We start from the raw sequence: 14,260 nt of genomic DNA, 5'->3' as shown, positions 1-14,260 counted from the left end.
GGTTTCATCGCCAAGCCGTACTAGACCTTAGACCTTTGAGTCGAAGAGATGATGGTTATGAGGTTGTGGTAACACTCCTGGTTATAGGGAATTGGGAGGCGCTGGGTCTTCTAATCTCTGTTTAAAAATTAATTTGTGTTGCTAAGAAATGGGAGCTCTGGTGGTGTAGTGCCTAAGGCATTTGACTACTAACCAAAGTGGTTCAAACCCACCAGCCACTCCTTGGAAGGAAGACTGGGCAATCTACTTCTGAAAAGATTTACCACCTCAGAAACCCAAGGAGGGGTCTCTAAATAAATTTTATTTGTAAAAAAAAATTAAAACACTATAGATAAAGCTAAAGTGCCCTTTAATGCTCCTACCCCTTAAGGTGAGCCACTGTGATTAGGTTTTGTCACACCCAGACCTCTAAACTCCATATGTAAGCAGGCACCTCCAGAGCAGGTGTGGTCTTGTGCCAGGTGTGCTTCTTGCATGACCACTCTGCCCACCTCATCTGTAATGACCTTTCTGCATTCTGAAATGCCTTTGGTGACCTAGCTATGTCAATTGTGTGATGGCAGACACCCTCTGTGAGTGTGTAAACCACACTTAAAACACCATTGGAATCCTATCAGGATAGCTCAATGGGTGCCTGTGCCTCAAGTCAAAGCCATGAGCCAGAGAGGGAGACAGGAAGACAGGTTATGCAACCCCTTTGGCCTGCAAACAGACAGGTGCCAGGATTGCTTGTCCTTCACCAACAACATTCATTGGGAAGTTCAGGAAAGTGAAGGCAGGTTGTGGGAGATGCCACCAGTACAATTGGGAGGAGGACCTTGGACAGTGATTCCCAGGCAATGGCTCTAAACTGGCCACCAAAGCAGGGCAGAAAGTGGGGCTAACTTTCACACTATCTTGGGGTGGGCTCAGGTCATCCCACAGGGAAACAGCCGGATCTCACTGACCTACAAATACATGATCCATGAGGATTCACTCAACGTTGATGACAACAATGTCCTGGAAGAGGATGCCATGGACTATGAGTGGGCCCTGAAGAAGTGGTCACCCTGCTCTAAACCCTGTGGTGGAGGTGAGGGCTCCTAGCATTGGGGTCTCTGAGAAAAAGGGCCTGAGGGTGACCAAAAGAAAGTGGGGGCACACCTTGGGGTTGAGCCCTCATGAGCAGGAGCACAGTGCTGGGCTGCAGTGGCATGATGTAGGGACGGGTAAGCTAGCAGACTGATGGGATCCTGGGGGCCCAGGGGGCTGTAGTCAAGGAGTTTCCTGAGCAGACAGATGGCCCCACTGACTGCAGCTACAGCTGGTGAGTCTGGGCCTGTGCAGGGTATGAGAAGACACCATGGCCTTATATGGACAAGGTCTAGCCTGGGCTGGGGGGGGGGGGATGAATGGGCAGGTGGGGTGAGTGCTTAAGGCATAATGCCAAAGGGAGCAAGAAAGGCATGGGGGTACTGAGGATGCCAGCATGCTGGGGCCTGCACAAGATGAGGTGAAGCGGTTCTTGGCAGAGGTCAATGTGGGGCCTTGATGGGTGACACAAGTACTGGGGAAGCAAGGGTACTGCAAGCCTCAAGAAGTCAAGGAACAGATGGAAGAGCCAACTCCGGAGGAGTACCATCTTCTGCCCATCAGAAAGCACTCCCAAGAATTCTTGAGACACGGCTGGCACACATGAGTCCTACCTGCCCTGGACCTCAAAGAGTTCACAGCTGGGTGGGACATACATATGGACAAGAAGTTCTGATCTATCAATGTGAGCCCTGCTCCTGGGGTGGACAAAAGAAAGGTGGGAAGAGACAATGCAGTGTGAGGGAAGCAGGGACCACCTGGGCAGGGCAACCTCCCTCAGATACCATGCTGAGTCCCACAACTAGAGAACACAGAGGAATGTACCAAGTGGGGTATATTCTCCACCTAGTGATGGGGCTCCTTTTCCAGTATCCCCACTCCAGCAAATGGTACTCTCTTTCCCATGTGCCTCCACTCCCAGCCTCCCTGCACCCCACTTTTGCTCTACCAACACATCCCATGGCCTTATCTCCTATACATCTCTTGGACCCATCAGCTAATCCCATCTTTCTGGCCAGAACCCTGGTTCTGGCACTGCCCTTTGTTGCCAGGATTACTGTAAAAAGTCCCAGCTGGTCTTGTGTGTCTGCTGTCTCCCCCAGAGTGATCTTTTAAAGGGGCAAAGCATATCATATCCCTTACTGGTGTCAAAATTTTCACTGACCTCCTCTGTATTGGGGATTAAAAAAAGGAAACACTAAAATTGTCTTCGTGGCTTTGAAGGTCCCAGGTGACTTGCTTGCCTCTCAAGCCGCATACAGGCCCCATCCCTTATACCCCACATTCTGGCCATGTGACCTCAGGTGCTTTTCCTGGATGTGCCACACTCCTCCCTTCAGGGTATCTACATGGACTATGTCCTCAACCCATGAGCCCTTTCATCACATTTCCACTATCTCAGCACCACCCCTCCTTTCCTTCCTGGGGCTTCCAGACTCCCCAGAGGAGGCCAGCCTGCCTGTGATAGTCTGTATCTGACCCATCAGAACAGGGTTTCTCTACCAGGGCACTATCAACATTTGGGGCTGGATAACTCTTTGTTGTGGAGGCTGTCCTGTGCATTGTAGGATGTTTAACAGCATCTTTGGCCTGTACCTACTAGATACCAGTAGAATAATCCACTACCGTGACAACCAAAAATGTCCCAGGTATAGTCAAATGTCCTTTAGGGGACAAACTACCCTTGGTCAAGAACCACTCCTGTAGACTATGGTGGAGGGTGCTGTGTGGGCCTTGTTCCCCAGTGTTCACTCAGCTCCTGACCCACCCAGGTCATCTATACACATTAATTTAAGGTACAATAAATAACCAAGAGATGGGAGAGGAAATGGAGCCCCTGCCCTGCCCAGGAAGCCTGCAAGGAGGAAGAAGGTAGCCCCGTCCACACTCACTCTCAGCCTCAGGCTAGGGCATCTCATGCTCCATTAGCCCTCCACATCACTTTTAGGGTGGGGCAGAAGCAGGCCTTGGTTGGGGGGGGGGGACCAGCCACTTCACAAACACAGTTCAGAAGCCCTGCTGCCTGATGGAGCCCCCATGCTCTTTGTCTTCAGGGTCACAGTTTACAAAGTATGGCTGCCGCCGGAGGCTGGACCACAAGATGGTGCACCGAGGCTTCTGTGATGCTGTGGCGAAGCCCAAAGCCATCCGCCGCACCTGCAACCCACAGGAGTGCTCCCAGCCTGTGTGAGTGCTGGGCCTCCCCACCATCTACCCAAGTCTCATTAGAGAGGAGGGACAAGTCTCCTAGAGGCTCCATGGAGGGAAGTATGGGATCTAGCACCCCTAAGCAGTTGTGGGCCGCCCCCGCTAGGCATTTGAGGGGCACTTTCTCACTCACCATGCTTCACGGAGTCAAAGAGGTTGTAAGGAGTGTCCCAGCTCATCCCTGACAGTCGCCAAGCAAAAATGTTCATCTTAGAACTGATGACAGATAGCAGTGTTCAGAGGGGAACCTGAGGCTCAGAGGGCACAGGGATGACTTGCTTACATCCTGTGCAGGGTGTTTTCTAAGCAGCTAATTGAGGCACATGTGGCCTGGACCTTCAGCCTGGGGCTCAGCAAGTAGGGCTGCATTTCTGGATCCAGGTTCCATTCACAGGACTAAGAAGAGAGTAGGTTGGTAACTAGACAGGTGGGACTCTGGGTATCAGAGCTAAGGGTAGCCACACTTTGCCGAAAGAGTCTGTGACATCAGCAGAAGGTAAACCCAAGCCTGGGCCTTCCTTGCCCCACTAGGATATTCCAGTATGGACACATAGGCATTAATCATTCACAGGACCTGGGACAACTGAGCCCTAGTCTTCCCTATGTTCAGGGGAGCATTCTACTCAGTACCTTGTGAGAACTAGAAAAGGTACATCTTCTGGCCTTCTCTCTGTGGCTCTGGAGTACAGCTGAACTGGCCGCTGGGGGCTGCAAGGAGCTGACCATGCCACTGTGCCCTGGCAGGTGGGTGACAGGCGAATGGGAGCCGTGTAGTCAGACCTGTGGGCGGACCGGCATGCAGTCCCGCTCAGTGCGCTGCATCCAGCCACTGCATGACAACACCAACCGCTCTGTGCACACCAAACACTGCAACGACGCACGTCCAGAGGGTCGCCGGGCCTGCAACCGTGAGCTCTGCCCTGGCCGATGGCGGTCTGGGTCCTGGTCCCAGGTAAGCAGGCCCTGATCCCTGACCTCCAAAAGAACTTGGTGGGGACCAAGATAGCAGGGAGACTTGGCCATAGCTGCAGCCCTGGGCCACATCCCCATTGTCTCAGGGCACCAAAACGTGATCACTTCTCTTTTGAGAACACTGGTAGAACATGGTCTCAGTCCCAACAGACAGGGTGTTCACTTCACAGGGCAAAGACTCCTCTGTACACTCCAGGAAACTGAGGGCAAACTGAGCTCCAAGCTATAACAGCATGCTCAGGCCCAAAGTGTGCTAGGGGAGGTCTAGGGTCTCCTAGAGGCTGGAAGTGCAGTGCAGAAGGTCAGCCCAGCTTGTAAGAGGAGAGATGAGCAAGGGAGGACCTAGACTAAGGCTGGACAGAAAAGTGAGGATAGACTGAGGAAATGAAAGGCCAGTTACAAGGTCAGAGACAGCAGCCAAGTCCAGGTCAAGGTGAGAGCTGACATTAGCATGACATCCAGCTCATAGGCCTGGTGTGTTGGGGTACCCTAGGACTATCTTCTGGCTCACAATTCACTAGAAGGACTCACAGCTTGTCATCAAGTCAGTTCTGACTCATGGTGACTCCATGTGTGTCAGAGAAGAATTGTGCTCCATAGGGTTTTCAAGCTGAAAGAATTGAAATAAAAATTCAGGCCTTGAGTTCCAATTTTGGAGGATTCAATGGGAAAAAATATTGAATGACTCAGGAGGAATCAAAAGATGGTAGACGAAATACACAGAATAACTGTTCTAAAAAGAACTGGTCAACATGCAACCATTTCGGAGAGCAAAATATGATCAACAAGTGGTACTGAAGGAAGAAGTCCAACTTGTACTGAAGGAATTGGCAAAAACAAGGCTCCAGGAATTGATAGAATACCAACTGAGATATTTCAACAAATGGATGAAACACTGAAAGTGCTTACTCATCTAGCCAAGAAGTTTGGAAGACAGATACCTGGCCAATCAGTTGGAAGAGATCCATATTTGTGCCCATGCAAAGAAAGAAGATCCAACAGAATGTGGAAATTATCAAACAGTATCATTAATATCACACACAAGTAAAGCTTTGCTAAAAACAATTCAAAAATGATTGCACTAGTACATAGACAGGGAACTGCCAGAAATTCAAGCCAGATTCAGAAGAAAATGTGGAGCAATGGATATCATTGCTGATATTAGATAGATCTTGGCTGAAAGCAGAAAATACAAGAAAGATGTTTACTTGTGTTTTATTAACTTCAGAAAGGCATTTGACTGGGTGGAACATGATAAATTATGGATAGCATTGTGAAGAATGGGAATTCCAGAACAGTTAATTGTGCTCATGTGGAACCTGTAAAAAATCAAGAGGCAGTGGTTTAAACTGAACAATGGATACTGCATGGTTTAAAATCAGGAGAGGTGTGAGTGAGGGCTATATCATTTCACCATATATATTTGATCTGTATTCTGAGCAAATAATCCAAGAAGCTGGATTATATGAAGAACAATGCATCATCAGGATTAGAGAAAGACTCATTAACAACCTGTGATGTGCAGATGACACAACATTGCTTGCTGAAAGTAAAGGGGACTTGATGCACTTACTGATGAATACAAAATATTATAGCCTTCAGTGTGAATTACAACTCAACATAAGGAAAACAAAAATCCTCACAACTGGCCAAATAAACAACATCATAATAAATGGAGAAAAGATGGAAATTGTCAAGGATTTCATTTTACTTGAATTCACAATCAACGCCCATGGAAGCAGCTGTCAAAAAATCAAGTGGACATTTTGCATTTGACAGATCTGCTGCAAAAGGCCCCTTTAAAAGTATTAAAAAGCAAAGTTATCACTTTAAAGATTAAGGTGCGCCTGATGCAAGCCACAGTATTTTCAATCACTTCATATACATGGGAAAGCTGGACAATGAATAAAAAAGAATGAAGCAGAATTGATGAATTTGAATTATGCTGTTGGCGAAGAATACTGAATAAATATACCATGGACTGTGAGAACAAATAAATCTGTCTTGGAGGAGGTACAGACAGAATGCTCCTTGGAAGCGAGAATGGCAATACTTCATGTCTCGTACTTTGGTACATGTTACCAGAAGGGGCCAGTCCCTAAAGAAGGACATCATGCTTGGTAAGGTGGATGATCAGCAAAACGGGAATGCCCTCAATGGAAAGTGTTGACAAGGTGGCTGGAAATTGGGCTCAAACATAGATTGTGAGGATGTTTTGTTCTGTCATAGGTAAGGTTGCTATAAATTGGAAGCAACTTGACAGCACCTAAGAATAACAACAACAGGATTTAGAATAATTGATTTTTCAAAAATAAATCACTTGGTCTTTTTTCTGAGGCACATTGAGTGGATGGATTCCAAGTTCCAAGCACATTAACTGCTGGCACCAACTAGGGACTACTGTTATACTCACCGTTACAGTTTGTTACAACAAAAGGATACAGAATGTATACAGTAAAGAAAGAAGGCACTTGGGGCAAATTTCAGAGGAACCCATGTGTAAGTTTCTAAGTACCCACTTCCCAATGGAGTCACAAGATACATGCTTAATTCCTCCAGCAGTGATGTATGACAACACATGCAAAGTATTGCTAACCAGGGAAACTCACCTGAGCCTTGGCATCCAGAATTTTATTAGGGGCCAGTCATATATCATCTGAATAAGTGACCTCAGCTCCATATGCCAGAGAGAGAGCAGGTGTTCACCATCAATCACATTGTTAGTATAAACTACCTGGACAAATTGGTCCATCGTGGCTCAAGGCCTCAGGCATGCAAAATCACATCTCACCTAGAATAGTATTCCAATAACTCATTTCCCAGGAACCAGCCAAGAGCCAGTTCTGTAAATAGACATTTCTTGGGAAAGTACAGGATTTGAGCAACCCAGGCCTGGTGAGTTAACCCTTTCCTGCACACACAGCAAGAACCTGAGGATTATCCTTGGCCAGGGCTGGACCAAGCTGTGAGCTGTGCCTGGCTGCTCCTTTAGCCCTCTATGCTGTGGCAAGGCACAGGGAGTGCCAGGTGCTGGGGGCAGTGACAGCACTGTTGGTAGAGCCTTGTGTCCAGACAGGGATCTCTGCCAAGTCACCCCAGGCTTGGTCAGAGCTCTCCCAGGTGCCACAGTGCACACCAGGTTTTTCTAGGCCTCAGGCCCCTTCCTGCCAGAGAGTGTAGAAGTGCCAGGCTCTGTGCCAGGCACCATGTATTGCTCCCTAACCTCACAATAAGTCAGAGATGGGGCAGGAGTGTTCCTTCTTAAGAGCCTAAAAGATTAAGGCAGCTGTCTAGTGTTAAGATGAGACAGGGCAGGCTGTCCATCAGTGGTCCCTCACCAACTCCACATGACCTTGTCAAGCTCTTCTATGCTGGGGCCTCACATGGGGGTAACACCTAACTGACTGACTCTCCCCATCTGCAGTGCTCAGTGACCTGTGGCAATGGCACCCAGGAGCGGCCAGTCCTCTGCCGGACCTCAGATGACAGCTTTGGCATCTGCCGGGAGGAGAGGCCAGAGACAGCGCGCATCTGCAGGCTTAGCCCTTGTCCCCGTAAGTACTCTGTTGTCCCCATTTCCAGGCACACAGCAGACCCAGAGCAAGGAGAGACTGGGGCTGTTGCAGGCACATTCAGCTCCTCTACTCAACTGGATGGACTGGGTGTCTGTGAACTTGAAGAAGAAGCCAGGCACTCCCAGGCCAGGGCTGGGAGAAGTCAGGTGCTCTGGACCAGGGCTGGGATCTTCTAGGGGTGGAGGCCAAGACTTTTCCTGGAAAGAGTGGACATGGCAGTGAAGATGGCACTGACTCAGCCTGGTCCTGCCTTCCTAGCAACTGCTGTCCATTCAGAGACAGGATCTCACTGGAAATGCCAACACAAGGGGACTCAACTGGGATGGGAGGGCCCATGTGAGTAGGACAGCCAGATCTTATCTGAGTGCAAACACTTGTCAAGTCCTGCCTCACCTCCTTTGGTCCTGCATTAGCTTAAGATGTAGCTGCCACCACCATTCTCCTCCGCAGTGAAAGAAGATCCCTCTGCCAAAGCTGAGAGGGTAGTTCCAGGACCCTTTGGGTCCAGGGTCCTCATGAGTCCCCATAATGCTACTGTGCCCTAATGTTCCTGGAGCAGGGGGGCAGTTAGGGTGTTACTTAGAGCTGGGGTCACTAGGCAGAGAGGGTGGGGAGCAGGATGGGTAGAGGAAGGCGTGTGGGAACAAAGAAAGAGTAGTGTAGCTGAACCCCAGGGTGCGTGGGAGGAAAGACCTGGACGCCACTCTGAGGAGCTAGGGTCTCTCCTGTGGCGCCCTCCCAGGGCTCTGGGAGCTGTGAGGCAGCTCTGCCTGGGTGGGAAGGCCCGCATTGTACCTCAGGGGCTGCAGCACTGTTCTCTTCCTCCAGGAAACATCTCTGATCCTTCCAAGAAAAACTACGTGGTTCAGTGGCTGTCCCGCCCCGATCCTGACGCGCCCATTGCCAAGACCTCGTCAAGTAACCGGCCCGTTTATAACTCTGCCTCTGCCCTTCTCCCGTGCATGCCCTGCGCCCTGTGGAGCTTGCCTTGGGCTACTCTCCTCTCTTTCTATGGAAAACTCCCTTGACTTTTCCTGAGTTCTTTCTCGGGTGAATTTCTTTCCTCCCGGGCCTCAGCGCTCGGCTGTCTCCTTCGGAGCCTGCGCCTGGCGGCCAGGCTGGCTGCTCGCAGAGGCGGGGCCTAGGGACACCAGCCTCTCGTGGGGGGCTGGGACCTGGTCGGCAATGGCTTGTAAAGGGGCAAAGATCCGTCGTGGTGCTGGAGGTTCCTGAGGCCCGAGTGCAAACGTTACCCCTTTGCGATGGTGACCGCCTTGTGGGACTACGTCCCTCCAGGCTGAAGCTGCAGTTCAGAAGTAAAGGGGAAGCCGCCCTCTCCCTCTTTCAAAGCCGACCCTTCGAGGCGAGGTTAAAGGGGATTTTCGGGGCGTGCAGTTGTGCGTTGACGTGCCAGGTGACTCCGCCCTGAGTTTCTGGCGGTGCATTGGGGCTTCCCTGCGCCGCTGCTGTTGCTGCTGCTGCTGCTGACTCAATGCTGTGTTTCCTTCTGACTCGTGAAACTGTGGCCTGCTTCCATCTGGCCTTTGTGTCCACATACACAGCCCCTCGGCCCCGGTTCCCTGTCCTCTCAAGGGTTCAGGTCAAACAGAGGAGGCAGGGGGATATGTGCCTCCAGTGCGACACTGGGGACACGCCACCACCTCCACTCTCTGTCCATTAGACCCAATGGCCTTTCCTCACCGTGCACACATTGACCCCATCCATAGGCTTGCGAGAACGCAAGAGCGAGTGAGAGAGAGCTTGTCTCATGTGGATGTGGCTCACCTACCAGTGTGAACAACTACAGAATTACCTCAATTTTTATTGCTTTTTTGCTTAGAAAAACTATGTAGAAAATGCCTTAAAGTTGAAAGGTAACAGGACTGACTGCTCGCTTCACAGTCAGAGGGGGGACTTGGAGTGAGCAAGATGATCCAGGTAGGAGGGAGGTAGCGAAGGTCTAGGGAAGAGTCGGTTCATCCCCGCCGTTTAGGACAAAGTTTCCAAGTCTGCTCAACCTTGGTCATTACACTGAGCAGGTTAGGCGGAGACAGGCTTGCTCGCTAAGCCCATCTCAGAGAAAGCTCTGGGTGCCCCAGGGCTGGTTGGCGCTGACTGTTGTGTGGAGCCCGTGAGGCTCCAATGGCGCTGCCTTACTCGGGGAAGATGACACACCTGGGCCCTTAGCTGTAACCAATGTAGCAATTCTGACTTGTCAATCCCTCAGCCCCACACCACCACACCCAGCCACCTCCATCAGTAAATATGGTATCCCTGCTGGACCTGTGCTGCACCAGCCTCGTTACCCTTGTAGCCCACCTCCCCACGGCACTAATTACTGTTATGTAAATACTTGGTGTGTAACTGCATACTAATCCTCATGACTGTTAACTTCCAACGTGGACCAGGCCATGTGAAGGACTCGTGTGACTCTGGGGAAGGTGCATTCCGGTCCTGGGCATTGTGCTGTTTATATGCACTTTGATTTTTCAGGGATATTTTATTAGTGTTTTGTATGTACTTAATGACATATTATAGGTTCCATTGTCGTTGCTTTTCCTATTTTTTTTTTTAATGAGACTACGTTCGTGTGTGCCAAAGTGACTGTGAAAATGACATTTTTTTTTTTCTTACTAATGGTTGAAAGACTTCCTGTCATGCATCCCATGAATAAACTCAATAAAATTTCAGTAAAACTGTATGTTTGGATCTGGCAAGATAATGGCTGGTTCTCATCACCTCATGGCCCATCATGCTGCAGAGTTGTGGGGTACATAAGTCTGGAGCATTAATGAATGCATTTCTGTTTCAAATGACTTTATTGTCCTCCCCCCAAATGTGGACCCTTCCCACCACTAAAGCATATTCCCCACCACCTTCAAGATATTTTTTAAAGAAAGAGACTATTTTTTATAGTACTTTTAGGTTAGGTTTACAGAAAAAATGCACAGAAAATACAAAGTTTCCATGTACGCCCTCTGTCCCTTGCATACTCTTTTTCCTATTATTAACATCTTGCATTCCTGTGGTCCATTTGTTAAAACTGATGAACCAATATTGATACATTGTGATTAACTGTAAATCCTGTCATAGGAGAAATACCAGATTACACTCTGTTAAAAGTGAATTTATTGAGGAATAGAGAGATTCCCAAATCAAGAGACATTGCTACACTCAGGCAGAGTACAATAATGTGTGGGAGGGGAGTTAAGCTTTTTATAGGGTGAACCAAGCCAAGACTCTATGCTTGCAGTCATGAAGGGAGTGCATGGCAAAAACCACAAGGGGTCCTCAAACCACAATCTTTCTTAACAATCTTTCTTCACATTAGCAATTCTATTTTCTAACATCCTGAACAAATTATTTTTCTGAGAATATCTGTGTCAAATTTTCTGTAACAATGTATATCGGTTCCCTTCCTCTTATCTTAAAATAATAGGCTATGCTTCAACTGTAAATTACAGATATGCAAAGAGTCATACCATAAGCAGAAGTGGAGCCAAGGTCTTAGTGAGTTAATTACAATGAACTCTGATTCAGGTTTGGGTCAGCTTTTCTAATTATGCCAGGTGCCTCAGTTTTGGGGTCCACTAACATATTTCCACTTTTTATCAAGACACTACTAGGGGAGAGCAGATGACTCAGGATATCACTCACATGGAGTTACCTTTCTTCTGCAAGGGCTCTTTAGGTTCACTGTGGGCCCAAAATGTTGAAAGTGTGAGACCTTGGGGTCATTGGGCTAATTTTCTTCACCTTGCCATAGCTTTAGGCCTCATCTTTAGGGTGAGTTGCTTCTGGTTGGGGTAAGTGTTGAAGACAAGGCCACATTAGAAGAACAACTTGGCATGTCTAAAAAGGGTCTGAATTAAAATGCATTCTCCTTGGTAAAATTAATTTCTTCTAAATATATAATTCATTATGTGACTAATTATTTCAAGGGTTGGCTGTAGCAATGAGAGATGCAGTGAATGATACATTTAACAAACTCTATCATACTAATTACCACGATTAAAAGGAATAAGGAAGCTAGTAAAAAGTAATGTAAACCAGATCCAATACTTTGGGGTAACCAGCTAAAAATATCAAAGTGGGAGGAATGGTCATAGAAGGAATGGTCGTAACCAGAAGGCTTTTTGGCATACTGTAGAGATATCTTGTTCTACTCCCCCAGAGGTGTTTATCCATGAACAACAAGAAGTATTGGCAATAGCACTCCTCCTTGTTGAGCTAGGAGAATAGAAACAAGGGATATCTTATTATCTAAGACAACTTTAAAAACCAAACTCATTGCTGTTGAGTTGGATCTGACTCATAGCAATCCCTCCTTGGGTTTCCGAGGCGGTATCACAATGGAAGTAGAGTATCCAGCCTTCCTTCCAATGAGTGGCTGGTGGGTTTGAACTGCCAGCCTTCTAGTTAGCAGTCAAATGCCTTGGGCACTATGCCACCAGAGCTCCCTCCTAAGACAACTTTAGGAAGGGATTTTAAGGATTTCTGCTGAACTGCCATTTCCATCAGCAGCACTGCCAGCAATTTAAGCAGCAGACAAATTGGGAATAAACTTTCCTAAGAGCTCTAGTGGCTTAGTGCCTAAGGCATTTGACTGATAACCAGAAGTCCGGCAGTTCAGAAGGCCCCACAGCCTCTCCTCAGAAGGAAGATTGGGCAATCTACTTCCATAGAGATACCACCTCAGAAACCCAAGGAGGGATTGCTATGAGTCAAATTGACTCAATGGCAGTGAGTTTTTTATTTTTAATTTTTTTGAATTGGAATTGGTATTAAGTGGGGCCAAATTCCCAAAGAAATGATAGGCCCCATCCAGGCCTATCAGCAATGTTCCCTTTTCTGTGTAGATATTAATTACAAGTTACTGTTCCATCGTACTAAGGCACTTGACTGCTAACCCAAAGGTCAGTCTTCCACAGAAGGAAGACTGGGCAATCTACTTCCATAAAGGTTAACAGCCTCAGAAACCCAATGGAGGTCTCTGTGAGTCGGAAACGACTCAATGGCAGTGAGTTTGGTTTATGATATTCCATTGTAAGCTGTCATTGTATGAATGAGTACTTAAGAGAATTCCAAGGGTACCCAGAGTGCATTGGCCCCACATATTCCAAACATTTAAATAAGGTAAGGCCCACATATAGGGTGAGTCATCAGACTTTTTCCTTAAATAGGCGGATCCTCCACAAAGAAATACATATCCAGATTGTGCATATAGTATACTTGTCCCAGTTTACTTACTAGGAAATGGAATGGAGAGAGTCACTTTTTTTGAGCCAGTCTGCTGTTAATGAATCATCACAAGTGTCTAAGTCTCTGAATTCTAGGTAATTCGTTAGTCAGGTGCAAACTGGGAGATTTTGGTGATTTTCAAGACAACATCTTACTAATGTGGAAATTACCATTAAAAAGAGTGCAATGTTCAGAAAGGATGGAGCATTCATTGGGGTCTACCCAGGCATGAGTAAGATTAAAACAAGGCACTGGGGGATAGGTGGATAATTCTAGAGGTAGCCATAATTTAATGCTAATGGCCCATTTAAATGGTTTTTCAAAATCAATGGTAAAATTAGGTAGGAAGTTATAAACTAAAAAGAGGTACAGCAAGGAGATCAGAATAGCCATGTGTGAGCTGAGAAGAAGAGTTGGCATATTGAACAGTCAGTTAAATTACCAGTACTAGGAGCTCTGGTAGAGTAGTGCCTAAGACATTTGACTGCTAACCAGAAGGCTAGCGGTTCAAACCCACCAGCCACTCCTCAGAGGGAAGGTTGAGCAATCTACTTCTGTAGCGATATCGCCTCGGAAATCCAAGGAGGGGTGGCTATGAGTCAGGTCGGACTCAGTGGCACATAACAACAGCCACTGATTGAGCTAATTTGATAAAAGCATTTTCATTCCAAGCATCACCTATGGTTATGATAAACAGAGTTTATTAAAGACTTCATAATGGAAAAAGGTTAATTAAAAATAAAGTAGAGGGTAAACTAATGATTATAAAATAAGTTCTTCTTCTAGTAGGTTTACTAGAGATTAACCCAAACTGGTAAAATAAAGCTATTTCAAAGCTTACAAGCATTAGACAAATTCCAACAATTTCAATTGCTGACATAAAGAAAAGGGTTCCTTAATGAAGTTAGATTTGACAACTACCAGAAGCACCAAGAAATAACACCATAACTGTATAACAGAGCTAAGACCATTAGAATTCCATCAACTAAAGATAAAGCCCAAAATTTTCAGTGGCTTGCATGGGGTCTTCTTCTGTGACCTTGCATTCAGCTATCTAATTCTGAAGTTATCTGCTTCTGGCTGCTAGGGTGTTTTAGTTTTAGTTTTAACTGTCCTGCTGGTAGACAGGGAGCTCTGGTAGCATAGTGGCTAAGGCACTTGACTGCTAACCAGAAGGCTGGTGGTTCAAACCC

General features: G+C 47.2%; 1 protein-coding gene across 1 annotated transcript in view; it reads left to right on the top strand.

Annotated features, from left to right (window-relative positions):
* The window catches only part of ADAMTS2 (ADAM metallopeptidase with thrombospondin type 1 motif 2), a 374,801-nt gene that overhangs the window by 343,358 nt on the left and 17,183 nt on the right, over positions 1 to 14,260 (top strand). Inside the window, exons 17-21 of the mRNA XM_007953408.1 lie at positions 913 to 1,072; positions 3,126 to 3,258; positions 4,024 to 4,231; positions 7,676 to 7,805; positions 8,655 to 8,744. Coding sequence (XP_007951599.1) covers positions 913 to 1,072; positions 3,126 to 3,258; positions 4,024 to 4,231; positions 7,676 to 7,805; positions 8,655 to 8,744 — 721 coding nt within the window. The remainder of the gene's footprint in view (positions 1 to 912; positions 1,073 to 3,125; positions 3,259 to 4,023; positions 4,232 to 7,675; positions 7,806 to 8,654; positions 8,745 to 14,260) is intronic.

Source organism: Orycteropus afer, unplaced genomic scaffold (assembly GCF_000298275.1).
Source record: "Orycteropus afer afer isolate SDZICR_OR568_19922 unplaced genomic scaffold, OryAfe1.0 scaffold00393, whole genome shotgun sequence".
NCBI lineage: Eukaryota > Metazoa > Chordata > Mammalia > Tubulidentata > Orycteropodidae > Orycteropus > Orycteropus afer.
This window is presented reverse-complemented; position numbering and strand designations above follow the sequence as displayed.